General features: G+C 37.5%; 1 protein-coding gene across 4 annotated transcripts in view; it reads right to left on the minus strand.

Moving 5' to 3' along the window:
• The window catches only part of LOC120525692 (serine/threonine-protein kinase MRCK alpha-like), a 429,465-nt gene that overhangs the window by 133,287 nt on the left and 278,924 nt on the right, over nt 1–17,254 (minus strand). For all 4 annotated transcript variants that reach the window (XM_039748213.1, XM_039748214.1, XM_039748215.1 and 1 more), the window contains exons 10-11: nt 11,208–11,374; nt 8,111–8,233 (exon numbers count right to left, since the gene is read on the minus strand). In XM_039748213.1, coding sequence (XP_039604147.1) covers nt 8,111–8,233; nt 11,208–11,374 — 290 coding nt within the window. The remainder of the gene's footprint in view (nt 1–8,110; nt 8,234–11,207; nt 11,375–17,254) is intronic.

Consider the following 17,254-nt stretch of genomic DNA (forward strand, 5'->3'; position numbering starts at 1 on the left):
TAAACTCATGAAACAGGCCTGGACAAAAATGATGGTACCCCTAGAAAAGACTGAAAATAATGTGACCAAAGGGACATGTTAATCCAAGGTGTGTCCACTAATTAGCATCACAGGTGTCTACAATCTTGTAATCAGTCAGTGGACCTATATATAGGGCTCCAGGTAGTCACTGTGTTGTTTGGTGACATGGTGTGTACCACACTCAACATGGACCAGAGGAAGCGAAGGAAAGAGTTGTCTCAGGAGATTAGAAAGAAAATTATAGACAAGCATGTCAAAGGTAAAGGCTATAAGACCATCTCGAAGCAGCTTGATGTTCCTGTGACTACAGTTGCACATATTATTCAGAAATTTAAGATCCATGGGACTGTAGCCAACCTCCCTGGACGTGGCCGCAGGAGGAAAATTGATGACAAATCAAAGAGACGGATTATACGAATGGTAACAAAAGAGCCCAGAAAAACTTCTAAAGAGATCCAAGGTGAACTTCAAGCTCAAGGAACATCAGTGTCAGATCGCACCATCTGTCGTTGTTTCAGCCAAAGTGGACTTCATGGGAGACGACCAAGGAGGACACCATTGTTGAAAACAAATCATAAAAAAGCCAGACTGGAATTTGCCAAACTACATGTGGACAAGCCACAAAGATTCTGGGAGAATGTCTTATGGACAGATGAGACAAAAATTGAACTTTTTGCCAAGGCACATCAGCTCTATGTTCACAGATGGAAAAATGAAGCATATCAAGAAAAGAACACTGTCCCTTCTGTGAAACATGGAGGAGGCTCTGTTATGTTCTGGGGCTGCTTTGCTGCATCTGGCACAGGGTGTCTTGAATCTGTGAAGGGTACTTTTGTCAGATTAAAGTTATTTCTGTGACCATTTTGAGTTTTTCTTTCATTGACTAAAGGGTACCAACAATTTTGTCCACGTGTGTATGTAAAATAATACTTTAGGTCATCTGTATATAAAAAAATCTACATTACTTAAAGAATTTTTTCATGTTTAAAAAGTGTTCCTTTAACATTATCTTTTTCCTAAAGTAAAACAAAATCATTCTATGCTTGAAAAATAAAACAAAAATATAATCACATAAAGAAACTGTTTAAGATTTGTTTCTGCTTTTGTAATGATTCTTTTATTTAATGTAAAAAATGACAAAATGAAAAATGAATATGTTAAGGTTAGAAATGTAAAACACATGTTACATTATCATTAATAAAATGACTAGTGTATATAGGATAATCTGATTTATGGTGCTCACAAATGGAATTTAGTATGAAAGATATAACATAAAAGATCCAGATGTAATTTATCATATTAGGTTAGTTTGGACAGAACCATATCTAAAAATATTAATTTTTAATAATACATTTTTGATAAACAATTTTATTTTTTTTACTATCCATTAATTGATTCTGTGTTTTATGAAAAATGTAATGAACCTCACTTAAACAGTTTAAGAGTTTAAAGTTTTTGCATACAATGTAACAATTTCACATCAGTCACAGATGGCCTAAATTATTTATGAGAAGTGCACACTTTTAAAGCACTAGACAGTTGTAGTCAGCATCAACTTGAGGCCATATACCTCTGGTGATCACAAGTAATTTACACTTACTAAATAAATGTAAATATAATTCATATGAAAAAGCATAATATGAAATATATAATTAAACACTTGAGAGCTTTGAAAACTGATGTTTTCAGAAAATTGATTTTGAATTTAACATTTAATTCTAATAATCTTCCATGTCTTACTAAAAAAATGCTTGTGTTGTCCTCTATAACTCAAAACACAATAATCATAAACAATGTTTTCATTGGCATGGAATCCTGCCCAGTAATAGCTTATTCATTGGCTACGATGCTACTTGTGATATCACAACATTGTAAAGTGTGGTCTGAAAGAAGGGTGAAACTAGAAATTGTTAAACAAAAGCAACTGAAAAGATGATCAAGTGCAAAGTAAGCCTCATATTTATTAATATCCAAGGCACTTCAACACGGAGAAGGTGAATTCACCTTTGCATTTTCAAAAAGCACTGAAGAAACACTTGAAAATGTGTTGTTGCTAAACAGCCAACCAATGATGGAAGAGCAGGTGTCTTACAAAAACTCAATCCCACTGAAATGCAGTTCTCTCTCATACATTAAAGTATTTTCAAAAAGTGGTTTATTTAATAATAACCTACATGTTTTTGGGAAATTGGTATACATGTTTTTGGATATTGGCAGCATATAACTAGACACCTAATATTTGCATTATGCAACACAAGCAATTTAAGTAATTTTTATAGGCGTTTTGATATTGTTTCCTATTGTTCAAGCTGAGTGTGCAGTGATGCCCATTGTAAGAGGATTGTTGTGATGTCCTTTCTCCATGAAAACATGAGACTAAAGTTTTTTTTTGTCACAATTATTACAAAAAAAGTTATTAAGTAAATGATAAAGAAGTTAGTATTTTTGGAAGGAGCTGGGTAAGTAGGGTGTTTAAATTTGTGTGAGTTTAATAAAGGTACTTTCAATAGATGGTAACTCCCAATTTTCTCTTTATGATCAGTGATCCAAAATAGCGATGCTGAATGACATAAATAATCTTGTATTGCATATTGAAGTATTCCACTGAATTAAATCAAGTTCTCAGTAGTTAAAGAATATTAGCAGTTTGCTTGAATTTTGCAGATATCTATTCTCAAATTTATAAAAAAACATTCTGATGGCAATTCTAGTGGGTTCATTTATTCATAATCCGTAATCTCAACATTTCTACAAGATAACAGTAATATATTTATGCTGCTTTTTAAAAACGTCAATTTTTTGAAAATCTTTTTCACGCTGGACTGCCCAACATGTATGTATTTAAGGGTTACAGGAGAAAGAGGATACTAGTATACTTGTTACATTTTACAAACTGGCAACATTTAAAACATTGGCCATGAGCAGCCACACTGTATGTATTTGCATTTGTCAGTATTCTACAAGGCAAAGCAATTTTTCATGTTCCTCAGGGACAATATGCAACTAAAATAAAGGGAAAACTCCACTTGATGGGAAAACAGTTGTTCCTCTTTCAAGTGCTTTGGGTATATGACAGTCTATATACAGTGCATCCGGAAAGTATTCACAGCGCATTACTTTTTCCATATTTTGTTATGTTACAGCCTTATTCCAAAATGGTTTAAATTCATTTTTTTCCTCAGAATTCTACACACAACACCCCATAATGACAATGTGAAAAAAGTTTACTTGAGGTTTTTGCCAATTTATTAAAAATAAAAAACTGAGAAATCACATGTACATAAGTATTTACAGCCTTTGCTCAATACTTTGTCGATGCACCTTTGGCAGCAATTATAGCCTCAAGTCTTTTTGAATATGATGCCACAAGCTTGGCACACCTATCCTTGGCCAGTTTCGCCCATTCCTCTTTGCAGCACCTCTCAAGCTCCATCAGGTTGGATGGGAAGCGTCGGTGCACAGCCATTTTAAGATCTCTCCAGAGATGTTCAATCGGATTCAAGTCTGGGCTCTGGCTTGGCCACTCACAGAGTTGTCCTGAAGGCACTTCTTTGATATCTTGGCTGTGTGCTTAGGGTTGTTGCCCTGCTGAAAGATGAACTGTCGCCCCAGTCTGAGGTCAAGAGCGCTCTGGAGCAGGTTTTCATCCAGGATGTCTCTGTACATTGCTGCAGTCATCGTTCCCTTTATCCTGACTAGTCTCCCAGTTCCTGCCGCTGAAAAACATCCCCACAGCATGATGCTGCCACCACCATGCTTCACTATAGGGATAGTATTGGCCTGGTGATGAGCGGTGCCTGGTTTCCTCCAAACGTGACGCCTGACATTCACACCAAAGAGTTCAATCTTTGTCTCATCAGACCAGAGAATTTTGTACCTCGTGGTCTGAGAGTCCTTCAGGTGCCTTTAGGCAAACTCCAGGTGGGCTGCCATGTGCCTATTACTAAGGAGTGGCTTCCGTCTGGCCACTCTACCATACAAGCCTGATTGGTGGATTGCTGCAGAGATGGTTGTCCTTCTGGAAGGTTCTCCTCTCTCCACAGAGGACCTCTGGAGCTCTGACAGAGTGACCATCGGGTTCTTGTCACCTCCGTGAATAAGGCCCTAATCCCCTGATTGCTCAGTTTAGATGGCCGGCCAGCTCTAGGAAAAGTCCTGCTGGTTTCGAACTTCTTCCACTTACGGATGATGGAGGCCACTGTGCTCATTGGGACCTTCAAAGCAGCAGAAATTTTTCTGTAACCTTCCCCAGATTTGTGCTTCGAGACAATCCTGTCTCAGAGGTCTACAGACAATTCCTTCTGCTCTGACGTGAACTGTCAACTGTGGGACCTTATGTAGACAGGTGTGTGCCTTTCCAAATCATGTCCAATCAACTGAATTTACCACAGGTGGACTCCAATTGAGCTGCAGAAACATCTCAAGAATGATCAGGGGAACAGGATGCACCTGAGCTCAATTTTGAGCTTCATGGCAAAGGCTGTGAATACTTATGTACATGTGCTTTCTCAATTTTTTGATTTTTAATAAATTTGCAAAAATCTCAAGTAAACATTTTTTATCATTTGTTATTTTGGGGTGTTGTGTGTAGAATTCTGAGGAAAAAAAAGAATTTAATCAATTTTGGAATAAGGCTGTAATATAACAAAATGTGGAAAAAGTGATGCGCTGTGAATACTTTCCGGATGCACTGTATGATACCAGCGGATTGTAAGGCACACTCACAAACACCTAAACCATCTACTGTATTCAAAGAAAGCTTGTAGAGACAGTCAGTGACCAGGCCATTTTTTTAACCATAGAACTACCACATGTATGAGACAGCAGCACTTACCACTGCAGCCAATTTATTACCAAACCACTTCATATATCATCTAAACCTATTTCACACTTAAATATAGTGCATTAGAAAGTAAGTAGCTTGAAAAACAATGGCTGATCATTTAGTAAATAGAGTTTATTGGTTAGTCAAAAGTTAAGTTGTTCCAAATTCTAGATCACATACAACATTATGATACAAATTGACAAATAGTTTTGATGACCACAACAGAGAAAGATTAACTTGCTTGGTGTAAGTCATGTGAGTCGGTGGTTGAGACTGACACCATCTGTGGTTTATAAATGCATGTCTGAATGCTTGTGTGATTAGTAAATTAAAGATCAGCCTGACTTACAATTTAAAAGCTGCTGTTCACTTATCAATGACCACCTCCTCTCATTTTGCCTATAAACTGTACATGGTGAATTATCCTCTGATTGCCCATTTTGCTTTGAGACCTGGCCCATTAGTACAGGTAGGATTTCTACTGAATTTTATAGAACACATAAGTGACAGGACTCCAATATAGCAGTATGTCTGGCATTTCTACACAAATTACTCAATTTGTCTACTACTTGTATAAAAAAACATGTGACAAGACAAAAGGTGCAGTAAAACGTTCTTTGTATCTATGAGGCATTCTTAAAGTATTTAGTAGTAATAAGTATTGTCATGTGTACAGTGTAAAGACATGGCCAAAAGTTTTTAGAATGACACAAATATTGGTTTTCACAAAGTTTGCTTCTTCAGTGTTTGTTGATCTTTTGATGTTTCTATGGTATACTGAAGTATAATAACAAGCATTTCATAATTTTCAAAGGCTTTTATTCAAAATTACATTAAGTTTATGCAAAGAGTCAATATTTGCACTGTTGGCTCTTCCTTGTCAAGACCTCTGCAATTTGACCAGGCATGTTGTCAATCAACTTCTGGGCCAAATCCTGACTGATGGCAGCCCATTCTTGCATAATCGATGCTTGGAGTTTGTCAGAATTTGTGGGTTTTTGTTTGTCCATCTACCTCTTGAGGATTGACCAGAGGTTTTCAATGGGATTAAGGTCTGGGGAGTCTCCTGGCCATGAAGCCACAATTTCAATGTTTTTTTTCCTCCAAGGCCACTTAGTTATCACTTTTGCCTTATGGCACAGTGCTCCATCATACTGGAAAAGGCATTGCTCATCACCAGACTGTTTTTGGATGATTGGGAGAAGTTGCTCTCAGAGGGTGTTTTGGTACCATTCTTTATTCATGCCCGTGTTTCTAAGTGAAACTGTGAGTGAGCCCACTCCTTTGGCTGAGAAGCAACCCCACAAATAAATGGTCTCCGGATGCTTTACTGTTGGCATGACACGTGAGTGCTACCATCAGTCCTATTTTCTTCTCCGGACAATCTTTTTTCCGGATGACCCAAACAATCGGAAAGGGGATTCATTAGAAAAAATTACTTTACCCCAGTCTCAGCAGTCCAACCCCTGGACCTTTTGTGGAATATCAGTCTGTCCCTGATGTTTTTTATTGGAGAGAAGTGGCTTTTTTGCTGCCCTTGTTGACACCAGGCTATCCTCCAAAGTGTTTGCCTCACTGCGTGTGCAGATGCACTCACACCTGTCTGCTGCCATTCCTGTGCAGGCTCTGCACTGGTAGTTTCCTGATCCCGCAGATGAATCAACTTTAGGAGACAGTCCTGGCGCTTGCTGGACTTTCTTGGGTGCCTTGAAGCCTTCTTCACAACAGCAGTGGAAATGGGTTTTTGGGATTAAGTTCATTTTCATAGCAAAGTAGGACTTTGTAATTAATTGCAATTCCTCTGATCACTCTTTATAACATTCTGGAGTATATGCAAATTGCCATCATAAAAACTGAGGCGGCAAACTTTGTGAAACTGTACAGTGAAATTCTTAAGTTCATGTCTAACCAAAGGGGCAATGTTTCACCACTTTCCAGCACCAACAATTTTTCTACATAAACTCCCCACAATGATATGAAAATAAGACTCTTAAATTAGTAGAGTACCTGGAGATCTAAATAACTACAGTTTAAGAGCTTGATTAGAACAAAAAACTAGTTCTAGTGACTTACAAGGAACTAAGTTTGACACCAGTGAAATAAAGTGAATCACAAAGCAAATAAAACAAGAAGAGCAGATAAGATGCATAAACGTAGCATACACTTTAATGACGGAAGGGATAAAAGAAGACACACAAACACAACTCAATCATTTCTTCTTGATGTCTTGTTGAGCAAACAGACACTGTAGTGTATATGGTGGATGTTACTTTTCTTCGTACACAGACACTCACATCAACATGTCAATTAAATGATTTTTTTAAGAACCCAACAACAAATCTAAATAAAAAAATCATTTAGATGACATGTTGATATGAATGTCTGTGTACGAGGAAAAGTAACATCTTTTACAAGATCCATAAATTTACATAGAATGTTACAGACTAACATCAAATAAATGTTTTTGTTATATGATAATAATAGCAGCTCACTACTCAAAGCACTACATACAAAGATGACGCTGGATTTAAACCTATTACCTCGCCATTGCTAAACGGAAACTTATCTACTGCACCATCTGAGCAGATACGTGACAGAGCAGCATTACTACTGTAACAACTGCTTGAAAATGAAATGAGCAAACACACACACATACGCAAACATCTTATTTTGTACCGACTGATAGTTGGGCTTCAGCAACATCAGCAATTTCTTTTTCTTTGGTTTTATTCTTGAATAAAAGCATACTTGTTTTGTTACACCTTTTGTGAAGGTGTTCTTGCATATTTGGGCTTCACATATCCTACACTTCACGTCAAAATTATGTCGTTATTACTATAACATATGAAAACATTTTCTATTTTAGCCATTTGTTTAGCCAGCATTTCTTGCCCCGCATTTCCTCTGTCATTCTATATTTACGCAGATTGTTGTAGACACGAACATACATGAAATGTACGTACTTCAAATCACAATATTTCATTACCTATATAATTCCTTACAGACACATCAACAGATAAACACTTAAACACAGAGTTAAGCTGTGAGGACTGCAACAGGGTGATGCTTTCATCTGACTGAATGGGGGGTGGGGGTGTAGCACGCTGCATTCTGCTAAACCACACATTTGCAAAACAAGGAAAAAAATCATAATCTTCAGGAATTCTAGTGTTAAATGTTCTTTTGAAGTGTTTTAGACCTAAAAGGTTTTAATAGTAAAATCCAATGTCATAACTGTATTTAAGAAGTATGTTTATACAATACCCGTTATCTGCTTTTTTAGATTTTCAATTTCTTCTTTTAAACTTCGTATTTCGACTTCTTTGCTTGCAGATACTGGACCATCTATGCTGGAATACTGCAGAGCCTGGACAGTCTGTGTTGATTCTGTAAAGACATATAAAAATGCAAATATTAGACCTTAATTTTTTTTAAACAATATAAAGAAATGTAAATGGTGCATATTTATAGAACCATTACTTCTATTTAACATTAGAATTACCAGAGCCTATGAGAAAACTCGTAAATCCAGCCCATCTTAAATCCTTCGCACCTCTCCGCCAGCGTCTTTTTTCCTGTAAATATGCTGATTAAGACAAGCAGCAAGCAGCCGGCTATTCCATCCCCCACCATCGAAGAATGTTCACTAAGTTTTCCCCAGCTAATGCCTTGTTTGATTATCTGGGAGTGAGTGAACTGCTGAAGTTTTAGAGTGGAAATAATAGATCGTTATTTGGAACACATGCATTTCATGTGTGTTCCGTTTCTACAGTAATCTGTGTAAACACATTGTTAAAACAGAAACTTTTTCATATTTTAGTAATAAATGTTACAAAATGTAGGCATAAACTATAGAATGTGTGAAGCCTGAAGTCCAAAGATCAAATAAACACTTTCACAAAAGGTTCAAGAATGATACAACAGCTTCCATGATGTACCGGTAAGATTTGCTGACTTGTAATCAAGGGGCCACTGGTTCGATCCCCACTGCCTCCTATATTTGCCGTTTTCAGTAGTGCGCTGCTCTTATCTATACTAATAAAAGGCAAAGCCCTCACTGACTGACTGACTGACTCACTCATCACTAATTCTCCAACTTCCCATGTAGGTAGAAGGCTGAAATTTGGCAGGCTCATTCCTTACAGCTTACTTACAAAAGTTAAGCAGGTTTCATTTTGAAATTCTAAGTGTAACGGTCATAACTGAAACCTAGTTACGTACATATAGACGGCCATAGCCTGCAGCTCGGTCGCCGTGTAAAGCAGAGTTGCGTCACCCATCACCACGCCTGCGACGTAGTTGGCTGCCTGCCTATATTGCGTCCCCCATACGCACCCCTCCCATGTAATTGAATACCTACCCATATAAGGCCGTCCGTCAGCAGCAATCCAACAGACACGCTGCCGCTACGATGTGTTTGTCATGCCTAGGAGGCAGTGGGGATCGAACCAGTGACCCCTTGATTATAAGTCAGTAAATCTTACTGCTACGCCACAGAAGCTGTTGTATCGTTCTTGAACCTTTTGTGAAAGTGTTTATTTGATCTTTGGACTTCAGGCTTCACACATTCTATAGTTTATGCCTACGTTTTGTAACATTTATTACTAAAATATGAAAAAGTTTCTGTTTTAACAATGTGTTTACACAGATTACTCTAGAAATAGAACACACATGAAATGCATGTGTTCCAAATAACGATCTATTATTTCTACTCTAAAACTCCAGCAGTTCACTCACTCCCAGATAATCAAACAAGGCATGAGCTGGGAAAACTTAGTGAACGTTCTGCGATGGTGGGGGGTAGAATAGCTGGCTGCTTGCTGCTCGTCTTAATTGGCACATTTATATGACAAAAGATGCTGGCGGAGAGGTGCGAATGGATTTAAGGTGGGCCGGATTTACGGGTTTTCTCGTAGGCTCTGGTAATTCTAGTGTTAAACAAGAGACTTAATCATTCTCCATTTAATCTAAAGGAATGACAGCAGAAATAGCTGATTTGTAAACAGGTTGAAATTTATGAGTATAAATGATGCAATACAATAAATAAGCAAATCTATTTGCATAAAATGCTAGGGATTGTCTGTCTGTCACATTAAACCCTGTAAACCACTGGGTCTTAAACCTTGATCACAATGAAGAGCTTATGCTGTGATATGAGTAACATGACCCATGAATTGGTCATATGGGTTACCTTGACCAAGAAATTGGGCTTCACATCCTTCTCATTCTGACAGGAAAAGAACAGGAGCACAGAGACGTTGCATTGCTGACAGGAAAAGAACCACTATGAGCTCTGCTGACACAGAAGCACACTGCACATGCTGTTTGTTTTCATCTCAAACACCAGTCATACACTGAGTGCATAACAGAAAATCATACAAGACCAAGGAATTGGAGGTGCAAGTTTCCTTATGTTACTGGGTTTTGGGTCCTTCAAATGCAGAGCAGCAGCACAGCCATGTGACATGCTGTAACTATCAAGAAAAGAATGGCCACGTGAGCATGCAGCCTAACTGTTAGGATAAAGACCACAGTGACATTGGATGGCAGTGAAGCACACTGCAGCAATCTCAGAGGGGTGATCTTGGGTGCTGTATTTCGTGACAGGCACATAACCCACCTAACTTCAAATATTGGATGTATGAGTATTATTTGTATTAACAGATATTCTTTAAATTCTATTACCACAGAACTGTCAAAAGCACACAAGAATTACTATCTTTTTACTGCAAAGCAGATAAAACTCTGCAAACACTCTCCATCAAAAATATTTAAACACACATTTTAAATCTTACCATAGAGGTCTAGCAATACCACTGGCTGTTCAACTACAAATAAATAATTTAACATCTGACATTAACAAGTTGAGATCTTACATTTTGTATAAATGAACAAATTCAAACTCCAGAAATCTCTGTATCTAGTTTACATGTTCAGATCATAATATAACTAAGTCAATTTAAGTCCAAAAACAGACGCATTCCTTATTGCAGGAATAGATATGCTTTACTCAATATATCAAAATAGTTTAACTTTTTCAATCTAGTACTCATCATTTATTTTCACTAATTACCATTTAAAAGTCACAAACCTTTTAAACAGAGCAATGAAGTTCATTGTTTCCCTAGAGCACCAAAAAGGATATACCAAGAGTAAAATGTGAACAGATTCATGGGCCATGCACATTTCTTCAATTTACTAATCAAATACTTAACACAGTACTGTAAGAAATACTATGTAACATAAAGTAATTAGCTGATATTAAAATCCCATGCAAAGATTTTGCTAAAATTATTCTGCTATAATTTAACTTAATTAAACAAAAGGATTTCAACATTTTAAGCAAAAGTAAATATCACACCTTGCAGTTTTCGACTCAGCTCAGTCTTTTCCTGTTCTAGACGACGTATTCTCCTTTCATAAGCTTCCGTAGCTAAGCTGTCTTCCAGGCTTCTCTGAATACTAACGTCAATTTCTGTGGAGGCAGGTCCACAAATGTCTCTTAGACATCCACGGTCAGACAGAGAACTTGATAAAATTAAGAAAAAAAAGGAACAGAAACAAAACTATCAATCAGAATGAGGGGAGAAAATATTAAGAATAATACAAGTCAGAATCAAATACATACAGAAAACATAAGTTTTCTTGTTTTCATTAAACTGTTAAAACATAGATGCTTAAATGAAATTTATAAGCAAGTCTTAAAAATTCACCAGGAAGTCAGTAAGCATAGCCATGAATGAATGTACATAAAAATAAAACAATGTTTCTATAATTGTTAGGCCAAAAATCTGTGTTGTCTGGTTAACATTTTGGACAGTACTCCAAACAGTGGACAACATCACAGGCAGTTCTTTAATGATCACTTCATAATGCTGTTATTGGATAGCAAATTAAATAAATTTTGAAAATTCAGTAATGGCATAAATACACAAATTTGAATTTCTCTTGAAAATACCACAATAAAACTAAAAATATTACAAAATAGGCACTTTCCATTTATTCCCACTGATTTCTTTGATTATCCATTTACTGCTTAAGTGAAAGAATTCTATAGAGTGAACTTTATCTTTTGCTTTCCTTGAGAAATCTGAACACCTGGATTAATTCACCATGTACTTTACTCCACTCAAGAATAAAGAGGTTCAATTTCCTAGGAGTCAGAGGAAGAAAATTAGTTTGCTGCTCCTCTTTTTAGAGTTCTCACTGCTGCTACATGATTTTTATAGTGCACATTATAGAGTTTCAGCCTAACAGTCATTAATAAGTGACATATTCAACAGTTTCCCAATATAAAGTAATATTTTACTCGCCTTTTAATTTGCTTCTGTACATTGCCTGGACAATGACAAAACTGTTGTGTACAGATTTGGCATCCTTTTGGGCAATGTCACTCATCTTGTAATTATAATTATTATTCACTTTACACATGTCTACAGTAACCAGCATTTTCTAAGAGTTTTAAAGACAGTCCAGATGTTTTGCAATTTCCTTTAACACTAGAATCCCTGAAGCCTAAAAAAAAACCTCATAATCCTGGCCCACCTTAAATTCCTTTGCAACTCTCATTCAGCGTCTTTTGCTTTGTAAATGTCTTATTAGCAAAAGCAGTAAGCAGCTTGCTGTTCCTCCACTTACTTGATGGAGCTCAACTTGGGCAAAACGTTCTCCCAGCTCAAGCCAAGGCTCCTGATCTATGTGTGAGGTGCCTGGAGTTGTATAGGGTAAATAATACAGCATATCATTATTTCGAATACATGCATTTCATGTGTGTTTCGTGTATACAAAGACCTGGGTAGGTGTACGATGAAAGGAAATGTGAGGCAAGAAATGCTGAACAAATACCTAAAGCAGAAATGTTTTCCATGTTATACTAATATTGATGTGAAGTGTATAATGTGTGAAGACTTCACTCCAAATATCAAATAAACGTGCGCTTTTATTCAAGAATATAACCAAAGCAAAAAAAATATACAGTAGACCCCCACGAAGTTGCAGTTCAGGATTTGCAGACTCAGTCGTTCGTGGATTTTTTCTTAGAACCTAACTATTAATTGTTAGTGGAAAGCGTAAATATCCTCCGCAATTTTTTATGGCTTCTTTCATGACAATACTGTGCTGTAGAGAGAACAGGAAGCAAGCGCTGAGGGAAACGCAGTTTGGGATGGTGAAAGTAGCCAATCCGAGAGTGTTATTCATTTCTCCTTGCTGATGACTGACTGCTGCTTTGTGACGCATTTCCAGGTGAGTAGATTTACCACTGCGGTTTGGGATGGTGAAAATAGCCAATCCGAGAGCGTTATTCATTTCTCCTTGCTGATGATTGACTGCTGCTTTGTGCCACATCTCTAGCTGAGTGTCCTCATGTTTTCCATTTTGTTATTGTTTTGTTATTCTTAAATGCACACAATGTCGTCAAATCGCCCTGCACCTTCTAAGGCTTCTGGAACTGAGCCTAAGCACCAGAAGAAGTTTAAAACACTCCACGATAAGGGTGAACTACTGGATTTGCTCCGGGAACTAAAAAGTTATGCTGCAGTAGCGCGCCACTATGGCATTAATGAAAGCACCGTATGCTACATAAAGAAGAACGAAGCAGCGATCTGGAGTACCGTATCTGTAAGTTTCTGTGATATTGCTAAAAAGGTAACGACCATAACGAATAAAAGTATCGTCAGGATGGAATCTGCCTTGGCACTGTGGATCACCGACTGCAGGAAGAACATCCCCTTGGATGGTAATATCATCCGTGAAAAAGCATGGAAATTGTACCAACAGTTCACTATAGGAGACAATTTACCAACTTCCTATCACAATGTTCCTGAAACCTATAAAGAAAAGCCAGCACGAAACCCCACCAGAAGACCACCTGTACAAAGATACGACTCCTCCTGAAGCGCCTGAAGAAGTGCCACCCGAGGAGTTTTAAATCCTGTGCATCGTACTGCACAACTACTTCATCATCATCACCAATATCATTCATCATTGGTGAGTACCTATACATTTTACTGTATTTTAATGAAATTAAAGTATTATGTATTTACTCTACTTATAACAAAGAAAACTACAGCGCATACCAAAGAAAACGCACTTGCATGAATTACAGTACGTATAGCGGTAACATCGATATTTTAGATTCTAGCATCGTGGGAGACATAACAGTACAGTACTGTACAGTTTACGGGTTTACCTTTACATTCTGTTTTTAGGTAATGTATTAAGGTAATTTTTTAGGTAATGTATTAAGCTGAGTTTGCAACTAAATTAAAGTGCTTTGGGGACATACTGTATTTAGGGTTGAAACAAAAAAAATAGGCATTTAAAAGGCATTTTTTAACCACATTTTTATTCTCTCAGTGACATTCACGTGGTACAACGAACTTGCCTCTCCCTCTTTGAGTTGATGCCGTTTATCTCCATTCTTTTCACAAAAGCAGCGATGACCACAGTTGGTACTGTGATTGATTCTGCTCAGAACTATTTGTTGTACCGGCAATCAAAGATACAAAGTCCTGTGACCGCTCTCAGACTGGACAAAGGCAGGACCATAACAACAGACGGCTACTTCACAGCGCTTTTGCTGGCTAATAGACTGATACATCGCAGCACAACTCTGCTTGGCACCATAAAGTAAAAGACTTTACTTAAAGACTTCCACCTGCAGCTATAGTCACTTTAGTACGCAAGCAATTCGCCATGCTAGTGTTTAGATCTGGTAGTGTCATGCTGACGGTGTATGCGCCCAAAAAGAAGAAGTCTGTCGTTTGGAGGAGCAACAGCACTCTCTTACTGTCACACAACCTTGATGCAAAATGAGTGGTGCTGCTTTGATTCCTGTTTCATTTGTTGCCAGCAGAGATGTAGGTAAGGTACAGATCCCAGGAATCAGAGTTGGAATTTCCATTGAAAAATATGCACTTTATGCATTTAACTACAAAGCAACAGTGAGTGCCACAAAGCAACATCACTCAAATGACTGTAAGAGTGTTTTTGCAGTTGGGGGTCCACCTTGTAGCACTGCAACGCTAGATACAATATGCTGCACAGCGGTTTAGGGAGCAAAATTCTCGCTAGTTGTCCTTCTTGCAATATGAGTGGAGTAATTTGCTCCGATTACTTTAGGAAAAATGGACACTGGTAAAAATTGCCTTTTTATGTTGCCAAAAGCAGGTCATGTATGTACACCCACACCAAACGAAAACTGAAGAGAAAGAGTCTCATCAGTCAGTTAATGTCTTACAGTACGGTAGACATAATGAAACTAAAGTTTGGCTGAGAAACACCTGATGTGTCCTACAGTTCCTGAGAAGTTACCCGAGAAGTGACAGGTAGCCTATGTGAATTTATGAAAAATTGGCCCTCTTTAAAGGGAACTAAAATACAGTCTGTACATCATAATAATCTCTGTTGAGGTTCAATATGTTTGTCACGTCAATACATATTATAATAATGGCATGGTGATATGAATTATTATTTGAGTGAGCTGTCATTTAGCTGGTTTGGCACAATTCCCTACTTGCTCGAGTGTATATCTAAAAGAACATGTAATGTATATGCAAATATTCCAAAATCTGAAAATGACCAAAATCCAAAATACTTCTAGTCCCTGATATTTCAGATTAGAGGTACTCAACCAATATAAATTAAGTCAAATTAATTTAGGTGAACTTTTTTCTGATTATATTCAGTGGGAGACAAAACAAGATGACAAAATGAGAGCGAGAGAGGGCTCCTTATTGATACTGATACAAATCCAAAGAGTAAATCAATGCCACATTCCACAGAATTTTGAGGGAAAAATATGTAACACTACCCAGTTGATAATATGTACTCTCTAAGCAGATTAAAGATTGCAAAAATACAAACACAGCATATCAGGGAAAGGGAAGCATTCAGCATTGTTCTGAAAGTCAGTCATAGATACAAACATATAAGAAAAACTTCAAACTGAAGAGGAAAAAGAACATTAAATTAGTCATAGTTGGGGGAGGGTGCTTGAGTTCACATTCTGCTGAGCAATCACAAGATGATTATGATTGCATTTTTGAAGAATACCACTCAGAAACTTGGACACCCATACAATTCCCAGAAACACCTTTGTGGTGATATGGGTCTATCTAAAGTTGAAACAAATTCTTCTACTGAAAAGTGAGGAAGTATCTACAGACAGCACCACAGACTGTGCTCATCTGCTGCATTATAAGAACAGAAAGTACATTATGATGAGAGTTGGTGACAGTAGTGGCACATATTTCTTTTCTTTTAGTTCTTCTAGTTTGAAAATCAACATATTCCTTCAAGAGGTGGTACAGATGTTTCAGCAGTCATCATTACACATGTGACAGTTGCAGACAATATCTGTCCAATTCCTTTTTAGGGAATAAAAAGTTAAAGTACCACTTCTGGAAATAGCCCAAAAGTTGACAGAAATCTACATTTTGTCCCTAATACTTGTATGCAAAATTTGGTTGACCTAAGTGAAAGCGTACTCAAGTTATCGTGTTTACATATACACACAGACATAATTCCAAAAATGGTATTGTCGGCCTGAGGGAGATCTAAAATGTCATCAGAATCTCGGAATGGAATTTTTGGAGGATACCAATACTTTGCCTATACTTCGTCTACGAGAAAGTAAAAAGTATGGAAGTTAAAGGGATGAAGGCCTGGGCAATACCCAACAGTTAAAACCACAGAAGATGCATACAACAGAAGAAACATAAACAAGGATATAGATTCACAGGACAGATAATACAGCCAATTAATTGCTAAATGAATACATAAATAAAAATAAACTTAATGAGTACATTGTAAGGAAGAATTGAATTGCCTAATAGCAGTGGTTGGAAAAGACCCTAAAAAGTGCTTCTTAGCACAGTGTAGTGAAATGAGCCTGTGGCTAAAAGCGCCCCAAGACAGTGCCTCCTGGAGAGGATTTTTCATTATTGCACTCGATTTTGCCATCATCCTCTTTTCCACAACAACTTCCAGTGTGTCCAAGGTTCAACCTGTGATGGAACAGGTTTTCCTGATAAGTGTATTCAGGCATTGTACTTCTTCTGAGCAGACTATAGAGTAGAACACCACACTGGCAAAATATTTCTAGAAGCTTGCTGCACACATCAAAAGATCTTGGTCTCCTTTGTAAGTACAGTCTGCTCTGGCCCTTGTTGTACGGCATCACTGTGTTCAGACCAGTTCAGTTTGTTATTCATGTTATCTCCAAGGTACTTGTAGCTCTGCACCTCTTCCATATCCTCTACCTCAATGGTGATCGGTCTCAGAGGCTTCTTGGCATGTCAAAAGTCTACCACAAGCTTTTTTGCCTTGCTGATGTTGAGTTGCAGGTAGTTGTTCCTGCACCACAAGACAAAGTCCTCCACGTAACAAGTAAAAGCAACTTGTCTG

This window comes from Polypterus senegalus, chromosome 3, assembly GCF_016835505.1.
Source record: "Polypterus senegalus isolate Bchr_013 chromosome 3, ASM1683550v1, whole genome shotgun sequence".
NCBI lineage: Eukaryota > Metazoa > Chordata > Cladistia > Polypteriformes > Polypteridae > Polypterus > Polypterus senegalus.